The 23854-nt window shown below is 35.7% G+C and overlaps 2 protein-coding genes, 1 long non-coding RNA gene and 2 pseudogenes across 5 annotated transcripts; 3 read left to right on the top strand and 2 right to left on the bottom strand.

Moving 5' to 3' along the window:
• The first annotated feature begins 266 nt into the window (after window positions 1–266).
• LOC139815450 (A-type potassium channel modulatory protein KCNIP2-like) lies at window positions 267–4696 on the top strand (annotated as a pseudogene).
• Window positions 3727–15703, bottom strand: LOC139814691 (uncharacterized; annotated as a pseudogene).
• LOC139814835 (uncharacterized) lies at window positions 10737–12538 on the top strand. Its single transcript, XM_071781327.1, is given in 7 exon segments — window positions 10737–10991; window positions 10994–11014; window positions 11130–11328; window positions 11467–11603; window positions 11698–11880; window positions 12135–12301; window positions 12448–12538. Coding segments are annotated over 7 exon segments (1053 nt in total).
• LOC139814693 (ornithine decarboxylase 2-like) lies at window positions 13521–20370 on the top strand. 3 transcript variants are annotated; one of them, XM_071781161.1, is made up of 8 exons: window positions 13521–13917; window positions 18345–18569; window positions 18669–18745; window positions 18819–18991; window positions 19073–19379; window positions 19650–19889; window positions 19984–20192; window positions 20293–20370. In XM_071781161.1, exons 2-8 carry the CDS (start codon window positions 18386–18388, stop codon window positions 20324–20326), a joined length of 1224 nt encoding a protein of 407 aa, XP_071637262.1. In that variant the 5' UTR covers window positions 13521–13917; window positions 18345–18385; the 3' UTR covers window positions 20327–20370. The 3 variants fall into 3 exon arrangements, with proteins under 3 accessions (XP_071637262.1, XP_071637260.1, XP_071637261.1); XM_071781159.1 differs by having other exon boundaries at window positions 18345–18745; XM_071781160.1 differs by lacking the exon at window positions 13521–13917 and adding an exon at window positions 17779–17869 and having other exon boundaries at window positions 18345–18745.
• A 108-nt stretch (window positions 20371–20478) lies between these two features.
• Window positions 20479–22657, bottom strand: LOC139814700 (uncharacterized). The gene is made up of 2 exons (XR_011732521.1): window positions 22621–22657; window positions 20479–21107 (listed from the first exon to the last, which is right to left on the bottom strand). It is a non-coding gene; the product is annotated as an uncharacterized lncRNA (long non-coding RNA).
• Window positions 22658–23854: the final 1197 nt, after the last annotated feature.

Raw genomic sequence — 23854 nt, forward strand, 5'->3', positions numbered from 1 at the left:
CATGAGAAAGACAACTTTTATGATTTTAATAATTTAAATAATATTCTAATATTATTCCGCACAGAGAGATCAAAGCATCGGTGATACGGTGATGGTCAACATTAATTGATAATATTGACTTAGGTAATTATAGCCAGGTAAGTAAATAAGCGTAAATTTTACTTCAACAGAAACTTAATTCAAGCTTGATCATCAGACAGTTTATGCCCAAAATTAAAAGTTGCGCGCAAGAGAGTCAATGAATCTATAATAAAGAAAAAGAAACGATGCAAAGAGGTAATGGCATTCTTAATTTTTCGAGACACTTTTCAGATTTCACATATACTTCCGGTTCTTTTGAGACGTCACGCTCGATTAAAAAATTCTTCATCACATGCTGAAGTTTCTATATATTCGAGGGGAACACACTTTGGAATTCTTGAAAACGCGAACGCGAAGAAACAGTTTTTACGAATCAAAATTGGTACATTCGCGACGCATCCGTCGAGGATAATCCCCGCGATTCGCGCTGCGTAGGACGCACGTTTTCCCATGTCTCGCGCGCGTGATGGCGAACTCACCGCGGATATACGGTTTCTCCCTCCCGTTTGAGAGGGGGTGAAAACTCGGTTAACCGGAAGTGGCGCGTCGCCGCCGCCGGCCGAGCAGACACGCGGCAACGCGACGCGAGGCGACGACGCAACGCGACGGCAACGTTAACGTGACAACGCGGGTACCTCGGACACGACTGATCGAGTGACCGAGGGGGTAGCAATGTAGCATCACGGGGCATACGGCATACCCCTCCCCGTCACGCGCGGGAACACGCGCGCGGGCGCTTACGTATAGAATTACGCGTGTGTCCGGGCGCGGTGTGCGTATACTACTGTCGTACACCCGGAGGCTCCGTCCCCCATTTCATTTCGAGAACACGAGGCGATTCGAGGGAAGAGAAGTGCGCCGCGACGGAGAGCGTGGCCCGTTCCCCCCCTCACCCTCTCCTACCTACTACCGTACCCGTCGTCATCGTTCTCTCCCTCCGTCGCACGACTTTCTTTCGGCCCCTCTCTCTCGCCCTCTCTCTTTCCATCCTTCTGCTCCCCTAGCAAGAGCGCCCCGTTCGCCCCCCCTCCAACCCTCTTCGGCACGCTCTTGCGTGCGTGAATCATGCATATCGATTTTCTTTCGTTGGAGTAAGCGAGGGCCGTGCGGTAGTCGCTCACGTATGCCCGCTACTTTCCCCTCGCCCGTCCCTTATACTCTCTTTCTCTTTCTTTTTTTCGCCCCCCTCCTCCCCTTCTCCCTTTCTTTCTGACGGAGAGCTCAGGGGCCGCGTCGCGCCCCACGGGCGAACCCCCTTCTGAAAACGCGTATGCACGCGGTACCTGATTCTTTTCGCACAATGGCCCGTATTCTCGCTTTTCTTCTGCCCCTCTTGTGCTCTCTCCCTTCCTTCTCTTTTGCTACCCTCGTCCTCTTCCCCGTGTACCCCTCCTCGTTACGTCGCACGAAGCCCTCGTCGCTTATTCCCCCCCCCTCCCCCTTGTACCTCCGACGCTTCATCGCTTTAACCCCCCCTGCAACGCTATTTTGCGCTTCAATATAAAATGTCCCCGATATAGACACGCAGAAATTTGGAAATGTGCAATATTCAGGATTTTAATTCTAATCCGTGTAGTTTAACATTAATATATATTTAACTTGCTTTTATTATTCTGATAAATAAAGGATTTTCGTCTTGTAAGGAAAATTATTGTATTTCCAATTTTGGGAAAATTTCTTTCCCGAAAAGTTAGTTTTACCGTTACGATATTTTTCATGACCAGTTTAAATGCGAAGACTCTTCGTGCGTTTTCCATTTCCGCGTGTCACGCTGGCTCATCAAGTTCTAGTTAAGAGAGAAGCGGTACAAAGTACGATAGGGGTTGCCTGTGGCGGAACCACTGATCGCCCCCCTACGACCGGTCTTTCTTTCCCGAGCATCCCTTTCTACCTCCCCCCCGCCCTCGGCGTGCTTCTACGGGCGAGCCCGGTAATAAACTTCTTTTGTTTTCGAACACTCTCGTCCATTCTTTGCTTTCGCTTCTTAGTCGACGACAAAACGAGGGCTCGCGCGCGCCTGACGAGCGAACAATCGAGCCCGTCTGAATCGGCGGCCAACTCTATATGCTTAACTAAGCTCGAAACCAGAAGCGTTCACTTAGCTCCAACTTACTTTAGCAAATAGACTAGTTCAATGATTGCTGTAACTTGTCAAAGAAACTTGGAGATTCAGTGCAATAGTGTTTCAATAGTAGTTTTTTTTTTTTTAATAGCAGTGCTTAATTTTATCGATAACTTTTCCAAAACAAATTTTTCTTAGAACACAATTTCGTCCCACCAAACACAATGCAACATGTAACGTACAGGTTAGTTGTAATTTCCTACTCAACAATATAAATGTAATATTATAACACGTGTGTCACGTCGCTTGCTGTTATGGGCTTGCAGGACTCGGGGGCGTTTTAGGGAGCCCCGGGGGCGCCGCGCTCGCCCTTGGTGGCCGACACAAGCCGGAGAAGCTCGCCACCCTCGCGGCCACCACCAGATTCTCCCGGAAGGAGATCCAGCTGATCTACCGGGGTTTCAAGCAGGAGTGCCCAAGCGGTTTGGTCGACGAAGATGCCTTTAAACAGATCTTCTCGCGATTCTTTCCGCAGGGAGGTAATAAAGGGATGATGATGATGAGAATGATAATGACGAATAATAATGTCGATAGATCGCTGAACCGTAACATCAATAAAGCGTCCTTATTTCCATCATTGTAAATTTTTGTTAAAATAGATAATCGTCCTTATTGTAAAAAAAAAACGAAATTTTTGAATAATGTTCTGTCTCCATCTTCTTTCTCAAATTTCGTGACATGAGATTCTTGAAACTTCCTGACTTCATATTGACAGAAATAAAATAAAATGATAATTAATTTATATGGTTTCTTATAAGGATAAGGATTTTTTCTAAATTCTCAGGTCCTTATCTTTTTCATTACGGTAAATGAGTTTATCTTACGTTATACGAAGAAGTCGCGCATAGATTTTTTTTTTTAATTATCATTACCATTCTGATCATCACGTGTTGTAGACGCAAGTCAGTACGCTCATTATGTCTTCAACACCATGAAGAGGAAACCGTCCGGCAAGATAAGCTTCGAGGTGAGCGACGTGTTTTCGCAGACAAGTGCTTTATAAGGCACGCAGAAATGTCAACGCGACATTTCAAGCTCAGCTCTAAATTTACCGAATGTTCCCATTCTATAGAAAATCCACAGTTTTAAATTGAGCTCTAAATTTTTTTTAAATAGGAGTTCGTCACTATACTATCGAAGGTGTCAAGAGGGTTGGTGGAGGAGAAGCTGTGTGCAATGGGTATTTGGTCTGTACGATCTGGATGGCGATGGTCTGATAAGCAAAGAGGAAATGCTGGACGTCGTCGGCTCCATTTACGAGATGCTAAGCCGTTACACGCAACCGCAAATCCCTGAGCCGCATGCGGCCGCCCGTGAACACGTCGATCGTATCTTCCACGTGAGTATTAATATGATACCTGGTTAGAACAAAAATATCTAAAAAATGCCTGAAGATAATTAATAACGAGATAAAGTTTATAAATTATATAATTGACAGCAGCATTTTGCGATCCTCCAAGACTTAAGTAGTTACTAATTTCACAATCCACTAAGATCTAAGAAATTACAATATTCTAAATATCTCTTATTTATATATATGTATTTAGAAGAGGATGTACTTTAACAGATTTTTTAATTTATTGTATTTAGTCGTAATGATACTTAATGATAGACAGTAATTAACGGTATTTCACATTCAATTTATGATTTACAATTAAGTTAAGTATTAATTATTGGTTAATAATAATACCTCATGCATATTTTTAGTTGATGGACGCGAATAAGGACGGTGTGGTGACCATCGAAGAGCTAGTATTCAGTGGTGTTCCAAGGACGAGCAATTGTTGCGAAGTTTTGATACTCTGGGCACCGTATTATGAGATCTTAACGTTCTATCGGAGATTTCAGTATCAGATTATCAACTACGCTTTGAGCAATGACTATAAAATTTCATGAACCTTTCCATCGATCTACCCGCCTCTCTTTATGCAGATAAGGAGAATACGCAAATTCTCAGTGATTTAACGATTATACATTTAAATATAAACCGATAAAATCGAGTAAAAACGTTAAAAAAAATATAAAAAAGACAGAAAAATCGAATTAAATCTGTTTGCGAATCGCAATTTTACGATTTACAAGCAAAATCCAATAATTCAATGTTTAGAGAAGATCAAACGCGACTAAAATGTCATTGCTCGAGACGTATCTTTAAGAAAAAACCCCGAAGAACCCTTTCGCACGTGTCTTTGTAAATATGTACGTACCTCGTTTACACATACCTACCCAGTCTTTCAAGTACAACACTTCCGATACATGATTCAATGATTGAGGATCTGAAAGAATCGATGATTAAAGTCATCTTTAAAGTTTCTTAAAGCTTCACAGCTTTGAGAATTTTTGAAACGTTGAAGTTATAAAGTATCTTAAATTATTATATACAAAATTATTAAATTATTTATTAATTATATTTATTAAATAAATAGAAAATTAGTTGATATTTAATAAATTGTGAACTATATATATTTAATAATAAATTATTACATGGAACATATACATACACATAGTAGTACGAAAATTTTATTATTAATGGCTTATTAATAATGACTATTTTTAATTTTGTAACAAACAGGACAATGGCTCCTGCAAATTTAAAAAAATTTATTGTGTTAGTATTTACATATTTACATATCGACCTATTTATATATTTACTTGATGTTCGCATGATGTTGCAAAAATACTTCAGCTTGATGGATTCCCGTCTCGTAAGCTCCGTGAGTTGTCGAGTAAAACTCGTCATGTGTAGCTTCGCCGGCGAACAGTATGACTGGTAAATTCTGCCATATTTGCAAAAATTTGTAAATTAGACGATAATTTTTTTCGTAACTTCGCGTTATCTTAATAACATAGCATCAAAAGTCTCGAAAACCCATCACACAGATCATTGATATCTTTTAGGACTGGAAAATTTAAGATTGGAAAAATGCGTTGTACTATGATCTTATCTTTTTCCTCTTCGTGTTATTTTGCAACATTGTCGCCCAGACTGGCTCGGCTAACGTTCTAGGCGAGACGTTATCCTCCTCGCAGCTCTTCGTGATATGACTATAACCGCCTCTCACGTATCTATTCCCGTTCCATTTGGTTCGGACGCATTTCTTTACTGGTGGAATATTGCGACACCGCAAATAACGTGTCAATAGGTTCCTGCAATCTTGTGCAATTGTCTCCTCCGATAAATCGTCGACGATACACGCACCTCGCCCACCGACCCATACTATAAGAGTGGCCGGATGAGTCGGCAGGACGTCAAATCCTGTGAGGTCCTTGGTCCATTCCGGCAAGGATTGATGATCGGCGTCCCTACGCCAGAGCAACTGGAAACCGTTCACGCCTTTTTGCCACCAAGGTTCGCCGAAGTCCAGGAAAATCTTATTGATGGTTCCGAAACCGAGGTCTTCAATCGCGATGCTCAGACGACTCGGTAACAGCGGCTGGAACATCTTCCGGTGGTTCTCTTTTAAATAGCCGAGCGAGCAAGTGACTATGACCGCATCGGTGAGAATTTGCGTCTCTTCGAAAGTCTTTACAATGATTGGAGAATCGTTTGGAGAGTCAACGGAGTCCCGCCAGTGAATGGTTTCCACGGGGGTGGCTAAACGCACTTTTCGCTCATTCAGATTGTCAACGAGGAGATTCGTCAAGGAACTGTAACCGTACTTGAAGAGCAAATGTTCCGGTCCACCAACGTACTGTGGAAATCATTGTTGTTTTTATACCCTCTATTTCTGAAACGTTGACTTAATTTAATTGAGTTTACCTTGAACTTCCCCCAAAGAATTGCCGATAAATCGTCCAACGAGTGGCAGCAGTTATATCTACCAGGAGAAACCGTACGTTCCAATCGAAAATTTCCTCCTTCATCTTCTTCTCCATCGAAGAATCGTCTCTTTCGTGTAAATAATCTTCAAACCTACTTCTCATGATAGAACCGATATTCTCCTGCTTCTTCAGAGGTCATCGAGATTCGCTGAGATTGTCCGAGACGGTTCGCACGAGATCGTCAACTTTGCGAACCAAGCTCTCATTCATGATCGTTCCATCGTCGCGCAAGAAAATTCCATCGCCGTCCGTGCCTTGAATGTTCGACAGTAAATCACTGTTGAAACAATACTGAGCAAGCCTGCTCTTGTCACCGTGCAAAAATTGTGCCCCGCAATCTATCCAGCCATTACCCCATGGAACGGAATGAATTCTTCCTCCAACCACGTCTTGGGCTGTGAAGTGACATAATCCGGAAAATGTTGTTTTATTTTTATCTTTTTCTGTATTCAGATCTATTTTTCTATCTCATATAAGTTTTTATACTATTATTTATTTATATTATATGATTAGGCTGTCTTAAAGACTAGTCAGATCAGATTGAATGAAAGATTAATTAATATTAAATTTTTCAGGAATATTATGTGCGTGTACCTTCGAGGAGAAGATAATCTGTAAATCCCGCATCCTCCAGAGTTTTCGCCGCTGCCAATCCTGCAATTCCTGCGCCTACTATCACGACTCTTGTTCTTTCCATTCTTCTCGCGCTTGCGTCAATCTCTATCCGCAACGCTTGATCGAAATTGTCAATCGTCAGTTGATCTAAGCGATCGCACGTTCTATATGTCATCCGAAGAAATTAGTCTAAATCTTACAATTAGATAAATACACACAAATATATACACATATACACGGTGTTATTTTCCTACGAGTTTTAGTACCCTAACTTTCTATTCTATAAAAGCTACGTATAAGTAAACTGCACTATTTATTTGAAAATAGTCTCGCTGTAATAATGGTCTATAACAAAAGACACGAATAATAAATAAATACATACATAATAAACACAATAAATTAATAAATAATAATAAATACGAGTAGTATTACTCTCACTAATAACGTTATGATATGTAGTTCATGTAAATTATATTTTTCTAAATTTTACATCAATTTACACAATGTTAAAATTTACATTATTATAATGTACAAAAGGTAGTTTTATACAAATGTTTACATCTTATAAACAAGTACCGTAGTCACCCATGCCTTAAATATATTCGCCTGTTGCGAATATTACAAATTGTAAAATATTTCTAGTTTCCTGTAATCCCGTTCATTATGAGGGTGTAGTTGTAGAAGATGTAGCTAGAGGTGGGCGTTTAATTGCCTAAGAAAAAGCATGAAATCAATGTAAATATAATTGCAAAAGAATTACTGTGCAAGATTTAAAACTGATATGTTTAAAAGTAACAATAAATTAAGCAGAGAAACATACTTCTAATAAAAAAAAGTTTTATATGAAATAAAATATACGAACATTAATAAGCTAAACATAATAACGTAATACAACACAACACGAGATTATGTAACAATAAGCGGAAAGGATTATTACTTAATTTATTATGCATTAGATATGATTCCACAGAGATACTTTACATCTTTTATAAACTAAATTTTACTTTACAGACCATTCCCTTTTTTTCATTTAATTTTATTAAACTGGAAAAAATCACAATTTAGTGAAAAATATACTATAACAGTTTTGATTTAAAAAAATTAAAAATTTTGTGGCAAAAAATGTTTAAAGAATCGATTTTTTCGCAATTTTTTAAAACGTATTTGATTAAGTAAAATAATAATTAATCAATGTGATAAAAATGAATGCTTTAAGCGTTATTATAATAGTGTATTTATTACGCTATTGATATTGAGCTTTAAATGAATTTCAATCGACATAATCTTACCTTTCAAAGTTGATTAGTCTATCCGCTTCGCGGAAACCAGTTTCCACGGCGCCGTGCACAGTGGAATAATGATGATCGTGCGTAGATTCTCCAGCGAAAAGAATTATCTAATCATGATTAATTTCGTCAATGTCAATAGTCTTTCTTTTACAATACGATTCAACTTATATAAGATAAAACTACATGACAGGCTAAGGCTAAAAATAGAACATATCTTGAGTTGTTGACAAAATGAAGAATCAACATAAAACGATGAGGAGACTAACTATAATGTGTCAAATAATGAAAAATATTATGTTATTTTTATTTTGGGATACATACAGGTTTATTTCCACTCATAATTGGTTCGGCCAGTTCTCTAAGTTTTACATTCATTTGTTCAAAAACCATGCTATGGAATGTATACGAGCCTCGAAAATGTTCATCAGTATACCATTTAGATCTAAAAGTTTAAAAAAACAAGGCAATATAGTAAGGCCTTAAAAAGCGGATCTAATTATTTTCCTTTCAATCAGTTCCAATGAAAAATTAATAATAACCTTAACATTCTTGTTGGTTTCACAATATTGTAATGTTCTCCAAATGATTTATTTAACAATAAATACAATCCGTCGTATACGTCAACATCCGATAAAGTTTCTATGTGTCTCGCGTTTTTTCCAGTTATCCAAGCACATAAAAGATTCGGCTGATAAGTCACAGTGTAAAACGTGAACACGTCACAGAGCCACTCGCTACTCTAAAACAAATATTTGACGAGATTATAGTAAAAGAATAGGGAAAAAATCGTCGAAATTGACTTTCAAACAAATTATTCGTTATAATCTGCAAGCTTAGAGAGGCATTCGGAGACATTCTTAGATTAGACACTCGAATATTTGCTTACTTGACCATAGGTTTGCAAGAATTCTTCTTTTACTTTTTCTGGCCAGATAAAATTAAAGCTGGCTTTATCCTCCGGCCACCATCTATGCGGAAATTCAAAGAAAACCTTGTTCGTTGTTCCAATATTTAATCCCTATATGATATAATGCTGTTAATTAACATCAACATACACATAACATGCTATTTTATTTTACAGTACTGTATTGTTAATAATACAGTAATAAAACCTCTATCGTCCGTTGTTTCTTCTGCGATAAGGGTGGCACGAACATTGTAGAATGTTTCTCCTTCAGAACACCTAGAGACCCAGTGAATATTACATGCCGCGTGAAATATTCGCATCTATCTCTGGTAGTCACCGTCACGTTCTCGCCTGAGCTATAATTGATAGTTGCCACAACTTTTCCGAACTCTATCCTTTCCATCACTGGCAAGCGTTCCTCTCCGTTCGGAATATTTTGCTAATAAAATAATCACATGTGCTTGATTAGAAAAAGAGATTGCTAAAATAATTGATAAGATATGTACTAATAGTTCATTAATTTATTAAAACGTATTAAAAATGTAGTAAAATGTACTACAAATATATTATACACTGAACATTAACTTGATTTTCAAATAGCGTATAATTTTAACTTTATTTTATATATTATCCGTAAATAATCCTTTTTTCTTGTTTTATAAGTGAATTAATCTTCATTCTTGCAACTAAATTTTAAACTTTTTGAACATTACTTCGTTTTAATCGAATATATATTTTAAATATTTTTGAAAGTTTCAGTATTTTGTAAAATAATGTTTCTACATAGTCGGATATTCAAGTGATTTCTTACCATTAACAGATCCAAAAACGTTTTATAGCCACGATCTTTCCAGTTCAACGTAGGATCGCTTTCGCAGTCCCAGTATTCTTCCATAGCTTTCGCAGAAACGTCAAACCATGCGTCGCTACATTGTATAGAGTTTTCCATCTTTTCTATCCAAGCTAAATAGTCAGCAACTCGAGTACGATTCATGAAAGGGTTCTCGTCAAAAGCTTCATAATATCTATAACGTTAATAAGTGTGATAATTAAATTAATTATCACAATGTATTAGCATAATATTATATCTATACATAATATTTTATTTTAAATATTAAATAAATGAAATAAATTGCTAATATTTAAGATATCTTTTCTTTTATCTTTATTTCTTAGCTGTTACAACAATATTTTATAAACATTACTCTGTTAAGCAGCATATTTAATTTAACTTTGCACCCACGATTTTTATATATCCACTGTGCTTATGCTTACATACTAAAAAAAAATTATTTAGCAAATTTATTGGATCATAAGCAAATTTTGTTGAATAAAGACAAGAATTTTCTTATACTTCATAATTTCCTCTAATTCAAATTTTGAGCGGGTAGATAACAAGGATAAGTCATCGTCAACCTTGTACTCAACTATAATAGTGTGGTGGAGAGAAGCACTGACTGACACCAGTAGCATGTCGCAATCATTCTGTCACATATGAAGACAGAACAGCCTCTAAGTGATATTTGGATTCTGATGGACTAAGTTGTTCAATTTGAGATCTATATATTTTTTATATATATCTTGAAATATATATATATATATATATATATATATATATATATATATATATTTCAATCATGGAAATATACTGTATAGTCTGTGCAAATCATTGCAAAACCAACTACGACGGTAATATACAATCAAATCCTACTGAAAACTTTTATTGCCAATAAAACTCAGCAAGGCACAGTAGGATGTTTGCCAGAAGATAACAACATTTCTGAATCTTAGATTGCTACTAATTTTACTATCGTCTCAAACCTAATAGAAAACTGATTTCTTATATATAAACTTAGATACTATTAAATATTATACAACCGAGTGTTATCTTGAGAAAAATATGAACTTCAACGAAAGGAATAATTCTAGGAAAGTAGATCCAGAACTGGAGAAGTTAAGAAACGAAGTGGAGACACCACCAGACTTGGATACAACCGTTGCGAATATCCAGAGAGAATCATCGCGCGTTCACGCTGCGTACTTGTTCGAGCACATTGGCAAGGCTACACCGCAGAGACTATGCTTGCTGCTGAGTTCCACAGCAACAGGGAAGATTTATTACGACGGATGGTAGGAGTTTGCAGCACACATGGGCTTTTAACGATAGAACAGATACGCGTAAGATTATTAGAGAAATGACAATTATAATAAGTATGCACACAAATTCAAATCATACGTATATTATAGAATAATAATATTAAGTACAATATTATACCGTTATTTTATTGCTTAGTGCATAGATTATGACTTCAAAGGTCTCCAGGACCCAACGTATTACGTGCTTTTGATTTACGTGCAGTCTCCGGAGGCAACAATGGACAAAATTCTGAGTGCTTTGCAAAAAATGCAACAACTGGATATAATAAACCAAATTAAGGATCATGTGGACGATCTAGTCAATGTTGCGTCGCAACATGTCATAAGCCATGATGGTAGAGTAAAGAACAGTAGCATGTTTTTCTTGGCGTTACAGAATAAATTATGGATTAAAGTCAAGTTTGGAAGATAAAGCTCCAAAAATGTAATAATTATATACACTTAATTATATTAATTATTCGTTTTTCATTTAGGATCTGAAATAATTCAACCTGGACATATGCCAAGAGCATCACCATTAGTCCTGAGTCCCATTTTGACAGCAGAATGCAAAACCGGAATGCAAGAAAGTAAATCAATGTACACACCACAAGATAATCAACAGAAGAAGGTTGCTCGACTAATTTATATATTCATGAAATTTTGCTAACAGATAGCAAGAATTTTAATCAAAATTTTTTTAATATTATATTTTATCATATCAGCATGAACAAACATATAGCTGTATAGTGATGCTGACTTTTGCTCATGACGGTTTGCCAACTGCTGAGTGCATCACAAAGATATTCAGGTCTAAACAACCACGAATAGGCGTGCTTATGTTGCAAGAACAAGAGAAACATGTCTATAGTAGAGCTGAAGAATTCATAGACGATTGTTTCAATCAGGTAAATTAATTTCTCCTTCTTCTTTGATGATGTCTCGAATTGAGACATAGTCTTCTAGAGAAAAGCGGTCCTATATGGACCTCGGTTTTCTCTTAATTTTGTTAAAATTGCAATTTTTATGGCGAAGGATTGTAAGCATTTTGCCCAATCTCCAATCTGAAGAATTGAACTTTAAACATTGAAATTGATTTTTTAAATTCTGCTAATTTTATCAATTTTTTTACATTAAGTACTATAATTTAATCTACTTTCAGGTAGATTATGCTATACAAATACTAACAAGAGGATATATTGAAAGGATCAACCCTGTGAAAATGCACGAACAGATGCATAACAAATTGGATACAAAATATTTGAAGTACATATATTCCTTGTTGAGATACGAATACGTAAGAAATCAATGCTGCAACAATCGTGTGAGGTACATATAAATTGATGAGTCTCTGATAGCAAATTAGTAATATACATAACAATATACATAGCAAATAACAAATATACGATAAATCTTTGATAAGCGTTTATGATATATCGTTTATATTTGTTTACAATTAATGTGAAAGCACACAGAATATGTATGACAAGTCTACATCCCACGTTGCAAGCGTGGTTTCGTGAAAGTGATATTGACGATTTCGTGAACAATATTCTGTTCCGTTAAATTTGATATAAAAACCGTGAGTGTTTGGATGAAAATAAAAATTTCAGCAACTTTTAATGGCTTATATCTTTTTAAAAACCTTCTATAATCTCTATAATACCTGATATCTCTAAAATCTATAATATTAATCATTTTTTTTATAGGTATAATATTGTGTTTTAATTGTAAGTTAAATTTGGAGTAAAAACTTTATAGGCTTATAAAGTACAAGAATTTCATGAACGGCTATTATAAATTCAAATTTTTGCAAGATCTTTTTGCAGCCTATTCCTCTGATGTTAATAAAATAAACGAACATGTTGCTCATGCTTTAACTTATTTTTCAAATAATTCGTATTGCAATTATTTAAATATATATCCTTCCTGGACAAAAACACAAGTACTCACTTCCTTATTAAGTAGTCTTCATAAGATCCTGTTACCTCTTTGTAATCCTCCGGTTTTATTTTAGCCATATTATTACGATGAATCCTCATAGCTGCGCTACTTTCCTCCACGGGTATTATTTCACCATTAACAGTGGCAAATTCAAACTTGGTGGAATTGAACAAAAATGCGTCTGAACTCAGCAAGTCATGTTTGGAGGCAAGATCGAACACCACGTTTCCAGATTCTCCATGGACCCATTGAGCGCCGAGATCCACCACATTTTCACCTGGAAATATTGAAGTACTCAGATTCCAAATTTTCTTAAATATCAAAAGTTAAAAAATTGCAAAACTATCTTGATATCAAAGACAACATGCAGAGCTAAACTGATTCAAAGTCAATTAGGAAGATTATTATTTACCAAAGTTTTTGGTATATATTCTGCCACCAATTCTATCGTTGGCCTCTAGTATCACAAAGTCGCTCACTCCTCTTTTCAACAGACTGGAGGCAGCCGCAATGCCAGATGCCCCAGCTCCAACAATCACAATTTTTGTCTCCTTCGGCATATCGCAAGCCCCTGACGATTGCGCTGAACCCAATAGATTTACTGCACTGTTGAAGAAATGTCTCTGTATTGTATTGTCAGGAACAAACGTGAATAATGATCTTAAATGAACTTGAATTAGCTCAAGCAGATAACGCATCGGATTAGTCAAATCACTGGTTAAGAAAAATCAGTTATCTCAACCAGGAACAAAGCACATTGGTAGAAAAGATACGGAGAAAACCAAAATTATGCAATTGTAACAACGCCGTCACAAAAAAGGATCTTATTAATCAGAAGCGAAACCTTGAAGAGACTCGAGAGAAATTAATGGAGTCCAAATCACCAGAGAAAAGATGGAAGATAGCGTTGAAGGATGCAACATATTGATGGATTATTTTACGCAGCGCGACAATAACGCTCCTTGCTAAACGTCTTGCAAGAAAATTGCTCGTAGTGCCAGGTTAGTAAGAAAAAAGATTAGCCTAACAAAATTGTAATTATTAAAGTCAAAATTTTGTTATATCAATCATTTAGTAAATTCAAATTTGCAATATTAAATTTTCAATAATTAATAAGTTTATTTTAATAAGATACTAATTTAATATTCCAATTAAATATCGAAGGCTCAGACAATTATTAAATTAACTAAAGAAAATAAGAAGCATAGAGCCGCGCAACTGGATATTAACATTGAAAACATTGTATTTATGATAAAATCAAAACTACATACATATATACGTTTCGGTCTGTTGTCGGTTAGATAAGATGTTAGATCATCTTTAGTGTAAGAATAATGTCGAAGGTTAAAAATTAACGCGGTAAAGTATAATCTAAAAGAAAATTCGGTTGATTAGACTTAGCTTTATTATATGCGAGCAAAATTATGGACCTTTGATCGCATATAAAGCTGGATCTAATCAACTAAATCTTAAAAAATTATATATGAAATAAGGGTAGAAAATACTGAAAAATATAATAAAATTAGAAATAAATCGATATCTCCTGTGGAAGTTAGAGCAACCACGGACATTTCTAAAAAAATTCAAAATTTTTTTTAAAAAGAACCCCTTTACCGATCATCGCCAAATTCAATACCAACCTTCCTTGAATGATACTCTATCGATTAAAAAAAAACATCCCAATATCTAAAAAATTACGGAAGTTAGAGCATATACGGACAACAAAAGCATACATACATACACACATACATACATACATACACACGGCATTTATACAAAAGTGATTTTTCGACGTTTTAGAACATTCTAAACACTTTGCCAAAAATACTTTAAAAAAATTTTTTTTTACGAAAACAATGCTTCCTCTATGAGGAAGCAATAATATAGTTCATAGTTCGCATAAACTCGCAACGTTATAATTACGTAAGCGCTAAATACTTCGGTGTTGAGAAGTCGAAAAGTCACATTTAAATATTCTAATGCTAGTATACTAGTATGCACAGTTAAATATTAGGTAAGAGATAAAAAATAAAAATTAATTATGGATACATACATCAAAGTTGTGAAGAGAAGGCCTGTGATTTCCTTATGGCAAATCATGTTGTAAGGCTGCAGTTAATACAAAACGGTCGGACAGATATCGGACTAATAGATACGGGAAAACGTGTTCGTATATATAAAACAGTGAGGAAAAGAGGGGAAGTGAGGATAAATGGGGAATAAATGAAGCTAATAGGATGGAAACAAATTAAATTCAAGGTCGGAAGGTAATTCTCGGATAACAGTTCGGTACCATTTTGTATGTTTAATGCAGAGGGTTATCGCTTAATGTGTATACCATCTCCCAGATATTATTCTTTTTGAATAGGAAGAGTCAAAGAACATCGATCTAACATTAATACAAAGTCTTGTTCCCCGTCTGTTATTTTCTGCGACCGCTTACAAACTAATCACGACTATGATTACGTCCAAATTTTAGACAAAGAAACTTTCCTATTTAAAAAGAATAATATTCGAACTTTGATGTACGCATCCAGATTTAAATTTTATTTTTTATCTCTTAATTTTTGATCATACAAACTAGCATTAGAATTTTTATACAATTACAATGTGACTCTTTGACTTCCCGACACCCGAAGTATTTAGCGTTTACGTAATTAACGTTGCAAGTTTATCCGAACTAGCCGTTTTTATTTTTTAGTTTATATTTTACCGTTAATTTTTAACCTTTGATGATAAAATAAAAACTACACACAAACGTTTCGATCTATTACAAGACCATCTTCAGTGTAAAAATAATATCAAAATTTAAAAATTAACAGTAAAATAGAAACTAAAAGATAAAACGGTTTTTTACACCAAAGGTGGTCTGATAATAGACCGAAACGTATGTATGTATAGTTTTAATTTTATCATAAATTATACATATATGTATTTAACGTTAACACTCATTCTCAATTGCGACTCTATATATGCTTTTTACTCAGTGAACGCAATATGTTTGAAATCGGGTGTCCCGATTTGGGACATGCGTGTTGTCTGGGTACTTTCTTTAATTATTCCAATATTTAGTTTCCAACATATGTAAAATAATTTAAAACGGCCAATTTTCGAGCATTTACAAAATGTTAAAATTATATTTAATAATTTCAATAATAGTATGCAGTCGTTGACGTTTCGTGCCTTACTTGGCCTTCTTCAGAACCATAAAAAACTAAACGCATTACAAATATCTCGTATCAATATCCATAAAAGAAACAGTGTCGACGCATTGATTTACTTTAAATATTTTGAAATATAAAATCTACATTAAATACATGAAACCTATATGGAAGAACGTTCGCACGCATTGTGAGGCCAGCGTATATTAATAAATAAACAAAATAATCTCGCTTGACTAAGCAGAAGCTATAAATAATTTAAAAAACGACTGTATACTATTATTGAAATTATTAAACATAATTTTTAACATGCAAGATGTTAAAATTATATTCTCTTGCAAGATGTTGGTACTTGAGAGGCTGTAACTTTTGAAATATCGGTCGGAGCACTTCGGACCCTGATAGTTTTCAATAGAACTCCTCGGGGGGCCACCAGAACTCCCGCCAGAACTCCGGTAAAATAATTTTTTAATTTTAGATGCGGCACTGTGAGGGGCTGTAACTTTTGAAATATCGGTCAAAGCGTTATAAAACCTATAGGGAACTTTAGAACTCGTCGAAATCTTTCTGAATCTACCATAAAAAATTGATTTAAAGAAAGTGAAAATTTTTTGTTCAACTTTGACATCGATTTTTGGACTTATTTAAACGGAACTCTTTTTAAAATCTATAGGGAACTCTAGAACTCATCGAAATCTATCCGGAACTACCATAAAAAATTCATTTTTTCAAAAATGGGGGCGCCGTGAAGTTAGCCCCCCCCCATTTTTAAAATGGTGTTTTCACTACTTTAAATGACGGAACTCTTTCTAAAACTATAGAGAACTCTAGAACTCTTGCTGGGAAATCCAGAACTCTAATAAATTTTTCCGAATTTTGAAAAAGGGGGGCCAACTTCACAGACATCACTTAACTCCATCACGACGAGGAAATCTTTCTCCAAATGTAGCTAATTAATCGTGTTTCACATAAGAGCCGTTGCACAAACAGTCTCGATTAATACGATATCAATAAAAACTCCTTTCTGATTTCTGCTTTAAATTATGAAAGGCTTTTAATTTAGAAATTTCTTTTTTTTTATTTTGGAAATAAAGTATCACAATTAGATTGGACTATTTAGAAGCGCGATAGTAAAATCTATCAATATCACAGTCCTCTTCAAACTTCAAACTCGTATAATTAATAAACAAAATAAGGCCAAGTAAGGCACGAAACGTTAACGACTGTATACTATTATTGAAATTATGAAATATAATTTTAACATCTTGTAAATGCTCGAAAATTGGCCGTTTTAAATTATTTAGCTCGTATAATTAGTTTGTCCGTAAAGTAGCGCTGTTATTCTCTGCTAATTATTGCAATTATTACAGAAATAGTAATTATTGCAATTGCAGACAGAATAGAACCTTCCAAGAGTGAGAAGCGTAAAACAGACATATAAGAAACGTTAAAACAGGCTGTGAAATTTACTTATTTGTCTGGCTTAACGTAGTTGTTTCGTAAAATTCTATTAGTCGTACATTTTTCATACAGTACCCAGATAACATGCATGTTGCATAAAACGTCGTAAAGATATCTTTAAGACAACTAAGATATCTTAATATATCTGGGTATTAGTTAGGCCATAAGTGAAAAAACAATATATATATATATAATTATAATATATATAAGAAGATCTTGCTTGCAACGTGTGGATTATTTCGCGTTTTGAATTTTGTTCCGCATGTATATATGGTATACAACATTTTTGATAATTCTGTCCAACTAGAAGCGCTGCAATTTATAAAATACAGTAAGTCAACTTTTTATATTTATACGCCTATTATAATTTTATTGTTAAAATTTTTCTATTTATTTTCGATAGAGCTAAATATTCGAACTTTTAAAAAATGATGTATTAAACTATGGTGATATATTTAAAGCACTTCGAAATAAAAAAAAAACACTTTTTCGAGAATTATTTCTCACGGAAAAAAATTAATTTTATAGAATTTTTAACATCTTGCAACCTTGAAACGAGGGCTTTGAGATGTTCACATACACACACATGCATACACATACACACACTTTTCTTCATAAAATTAACTAAAATATTGGACAGTATTTAAAAAACATTCTATAAGAATTTGTCTTCAAAATCAAAATTTATATTCAAATTTTAAAATTTAAAAAACGTATAAATACTTGCAGCGCGTATCGCTTTATCAATTATTAAAATATAATTTGTGCTCTGTCAAAATAAGCAATAAATTCTTTAATATTTTCAGGAAGTTTATATTGAAGATTTCATTCTAATACACGTTTTAACATGGCACGATTTACGTTTGACGAAATAAAAATCTTTGAAGATACAAAGGATGATATGGACATCATAAAAACAATAACTAGCATGGAAGGCCAAGAAAACGCTTTTTATATCGCGGACATTGGTAATGTCATACAGAGACATCAGGAATGGATCGCAAAGTTACCCAGAGTTATCCCACACTTTGGTATCAAGATTCTTTATTTTTATATTCTCAATAATGCACTCTCTCTCTTGATTACGACATGGATTTTTAATACTATCAATTTTATTTTCAACACCCTAGCAATTAAAGTTAACCCGGATCCAACGGTGATTAAAGTTCTGGCAGCTTTAAATGCATGTTTCGATTGCGCATCTAAAGTAAATTTTCAAATCTTTCTTTAACCACTTAACAAAAATATTTCAAAATAATTGTGCTCTCTCTCCTCAACAGAAAGAAATAGAACAAGTAATGCAACACGGAGTACACGGCGACCGAATTATTTTCGCGCACCCTACTAAGTATCCGTCTCATATAGAATATGCTAAGAGAATGAACGTCAAGCAAATGACGGTTGATAGTGAAAACGAGCTGTACAAGATCAAGTATATCTTCCCTGAAGCTAAGTGAGTAGAGCAATACAATGGGATATATTGGCAACCTGATTTCATCAATTTACAAATTTACCGAATGTCTCCGTGCGACAGGGTAGTCATACGTATACGTTGCGACTCGCAAAACACGCCAGTGTTTGTACCATTGGGACACAAATTCGGTTCCGAACCGGACGAGGAAACCGTGCGCTTGATACAGCTCACGAAAGATCTCGGTTTGAATTTACACGGCTTTAGCTTCCATGTCGGTAGTCCGTGCGAGGAGCTCGAGGCTTACGCCAGAGGAATCGCGTTGTGCAAACAATTAATTACCGTCTCCAAGGCAATCGGATGCGACAAGGTGCAGTTGATCGACATCGGCGGTGGATTCCCGGGCGAGAGTGGAACGGACGTTGACGAGGTATGTAAACATACACATACCTATAGTTACTATCCGATAACCATCATCTTACTTTTATTAGAAATTAGATGAAAGCACTATTATACAGACATAAAAAAATCAAACAAAATGAGGTTTTCCAAGTTTCTAGTAATAAAAAATCGATTATAAATGGGCTTGTAACGCTAAATAAAGTTTTGCGATATCTTTATCCGCATATTTCTTTTTATATATATATTTTAATATATATATAAAAAGAAAATTAATATATATTAATGGTAATTTCCGCAGTTTGTCAGTATTATCAATGACGCAATACAGGATCTCGATCCTAGCATAAGGATTATCAGCGAACCGGGAAGGTACTACGTAACTTCCAGCTTCACTTTAGCCTCGTATTTACATTCCAAGAAAATCACTTCGAAGGACGGAGTAATGATGAGAATGTATTACATGAACTGTGGAGTATACCATTCCTTCATAGAAGAACTGTTAGGCTTGCGAGCTAGAGTACCACAATTAGTTTTCGAAGTAATCCTATATATATATTTCGTTTTCTTATATTCCCGCATGTACAAAAGGGATTCATAATTAATAAGAAGCAATTATTAATCTATCGTCGTAGCCAATAAGCGAAGAGAAATTCCTATCAAACATATGGGGACCGACCGCCGACTCATATGATTTAATTATCAAGAATGTGATGTTGCCTGAGCTTCAAATAGGTGATTGGTTAATTTGGAAAGAAATGGGTGCTTATACGCTATCTGTATCCTGTGCGTTCAACGGGTACCCAATCCCAATTGTGATTCCAATTATTAGGAAGAGTCAATGGTATTAAAAATAAAATAAGATATACAGAGTTTATAACATCACTATTATTTTTTTATACGATATCAGTAGCTTGTATAAATTACATTGTTAATGTTTTCAGGGACGACTTTAAAGCGCAAATTGACTCGATGTAGGAGCCTGTTTTATTTTCAAAAATCCATTAAACAATATAATTTGACGAGAGTAATTTAATGAATAAATCCTTAACCTAACCTAACCTAACCTAACAAAATTTAAAGCTGTTCCAAAATGGAGCTAAGTGTATTATAGATTTAATTATATGTCCCTCAAAATCTGTCCCTTTAAGTTATAAACTGATTGAGAGTAAATACAATGGTTGAGTATTGAACTACGAATTTTCGCTAACTAAAATTTAAAGGAACAGAATCAAATAAACAGTTCTATTAATAACTAAAAATTTTCATGTATTTTGGCACAGCCAGCTTTGTAATAGAAAGTAATAATAATTAGACATTTAACCAACTGCTCAATTTACCCTTCTTTAGCCAACAATTCTTTTTTGTTACTTTTATTATTATTTATTTTAAATCAAATAATTTCAATTCTGCATATAAAAGAAAAGCAAAACTAATGAGACATTTTGAAAAATTTGATTATAATAGATTATATATTATGTTTGAAATTTGAATATTTTTTAGCATAATATGAGTTGATTACGCTCATTAGCGCGATTAATACAAGCGACTTATATTAAATAGAAAAACCGATTTCTTCCCTTGACGCTCTTCTTAAAAGCATAACATGTTTTATAAACATGTAAGACCAAAGAGACATAAAGATCAATAACACTTGCTTACGAGATTTCTGCGTGTCAGCAAGACAGTTGATTATTGTGACCGACATAACGCGTTGAGCTTCGACACTGTATAGTCTCACGAATTCTTTTGGAATCTTCTGAAAAAGCTTGATAATAAAATATCGGAATCTCACGATCTCTGGTGCCAGTCAATCAGTCGTCAGTTTCATCAAGCGCACTTATTTCCGGTTTTAGAGTGTGGTAAGTCTCAGAAGAATTAATTTTTGTTAAGAGAAACTCGTGTCTTCCGACGCGCCGTTGCGGAATTACGCATCCTTTATCGCACATAAAAATTATAAAAAGAACAAAAAAGCAAAAACAAAATTATAGAACGTATAAACTATATTTTTTCGTCTATATTCTATAAATAGACGTATTATCAGACGTCACGTGCAATGAAGTCATGCGATCGGTTGTCTACTTCACACTTGGTGCGAGCAAGGATGTGTAGCTCCTTAAGGACGCATCGGAGGATATTATAATAAAATTGTTACATTATAGGTATCCGTTTGTCAAGCTAAATTTACGTAGAAACGATTAAAAAAGTATTACTTGAAATTATGTCTTAACTATGGAATAACAATAAATGTTCGAGTATGTATGCTCTTCGTAGGAAGATCTTGAATTTTGTGGTGCTTATACTTAATTTCATCATGTCGCACCTCAATTACAAGAAAATACGAGTCATCGATGATGAAGTAGAAGACATGGATATTATTAAAGACTTAGTTAAAAGCGAAAAGTTGGAAGATGCTTTTTATATCGCGGATATTGGTGTTATTAAGAAACATCAAGAATGGATTAGCAAAATGCCTAACGTTTCTGTTGCTGCATTATGTAAATTTACGAAATGTAACTATTTCAATAAAAGTTTGTGTCACTCTTTCTTTCAAATTTCAGCGATTAAATGCAATTCAAATGCGACAGTAATCAAAGTTCTGGCGACTTTAAATGCCTGTTTTGATTGTGAATCAAAGGTCTCCATTCTATATCTCTGAGTACCTAAATCTTCACTGTTTGTACAAGGTGTTCCTAAAACGCTTGACTAGGCTTCATCAACGTAATCTGTCTACTCGCAATAAAAAGAAAAAAAATCTGAAATTAAAATATCTTACGGACACTCTGTATACCCTCATAAATCTCGCGTAAATTAATGAGCATTCTATAACTGGCAAGATACTTAACGATAAATGATGTTTCTAACAGGAAGACATAGCGCAAGTAAGGAAACACAAGGTGCAAGGTGAGCGAATCATTTTCGCGAATCCAAATAAATTGCCGTCTCATATCAAATACGCCAAAGAACAGGGTGTTGCACAGATGACGGTTGACAAAACGAGATTGAATTGATGAAAATTAAGGAGCTTTTCCCGGATTATGCTTAAAAACACTGATGATGAACATTAACTGATAATATTGACTTATTGTTAGATAATTATAGCCAGGTAAGGAAAAAGCGTAAATTTTACTTCAACAGAAGCTTAATTCAAGCTTGATCATCAAACAGTTAATGCCCAAAATTAAAAGTTGCGCGCAAGAGAGTCAATGAATCTATAATAAAGAAAAAAAAAACGATGCAAAGAGGTAATGGTATTCTTAATTTTTCAAGACCTTTTCAGATTTCACATATACTTCCGGTTCTTTTGAGACGTCACGCTCGATTAAAAAATTCTTCATCACATGCTGAAGTTTCTATATTCGATCGGGGAACACACTTTGGAATTCTTGAAAACGCGAACGCAAAGAAACAGTTTTTACGAATCAAAATTTAGTACATTCGCGACGCATTCGTCGAGGATAATCCCCACGATTCGCGCTGCGTAGGACGCACGTTTTCCCATGTCTCGCGCGCGTGATGGCGAACTCACCGCGAATATACAACGGTTTCTACCCCCCGTTTGAGAGGGGGTAAAAACTTAAAAACTCGGTTAACCGGAAGTGGCGCGTCGCCGCCGCCGGCCGAGCGGACACGCGGCAACGCGACGCGACGGCAACGTTAACGTGACAACGCGGGTACCTCGGACACGACTGATCGAGTGACCGAGGGGGTAGCAATGTAGCATCACGGGGCATACCCCCTTCCCGTCACGCGCGGGAGCACGCGCGCGGGCGCTTACGTATAGAATTACGCGTGTCCGGGCGCGGTGTGCGTACTACTGTCGTACGCCCGGACACCCGGAGCCGGAGGCTCCGTTCCCCATTTCATTTCGAGAACACGAGGCGATTCGAGGGAAGAGAAGTGCGCCGCGACGGAGAGCGTGGCCCGTTCCCCCCCTCACCCTCTCCTACCTACTCCCGTACCCGCCGTCGTCGTTCTCTCCCTCCGTCGCACGACTTTCTTTCGGCCCCTCTCTCTCTTTCCATCCTTCTGCTCCCCTAGCAAGAGCGCCCCGTTCGCCCCCCCTCCAACCCTCTTCGGCACGCTCTCGCGTGCGTGAATCATGCATATCGATTTTCTTTCGTTGGAGTAAGCGAGAGCCGTGCGGTATAGTCGCTCACGTATGCCCGCTACTTTCTCCTTGCCCGTCCCTCACTCTCTTTCTCTTTCTTTTTTTCGCCCCCCTCCTCCCCTTCTCCCTTTCTTCCGCTTATTCCCCCTCCCCCTTGTACCTCCGACGCTTCATCGCTTTAACCCCCCCTGCAACGCTATTTTACACATAATTAATATAAAAATACAAGTCTCTGATAAAAGAAATTTATGTTAAAACTATAATCGGCAATTACCGATGATATGTAAAACTTTATATTCAAGTATCAAGAGGGGTGTATTTATCTACAAAAATAAACGTCGCATACTTTTGGCATATGGGGATGCGTTTAGGGGTGAAACCAGGAACTACCCAAG

Source organism: Temnothorax longispinosus, chromosome 6 (genome assembly GCF_030848805.1).
Source record: "Temnothorax longispinosus isolate EJ_2023e chromosome 6, Tlon_JGU_v1, whole genome shotgun sequence".
NCBI classification, from domain to species: Eukaryota; Metazoa; Arthropoda; class Insecta; order Hymenoptera; family Formicidae; genus Temnothorax; species Temnothorax longispinosus.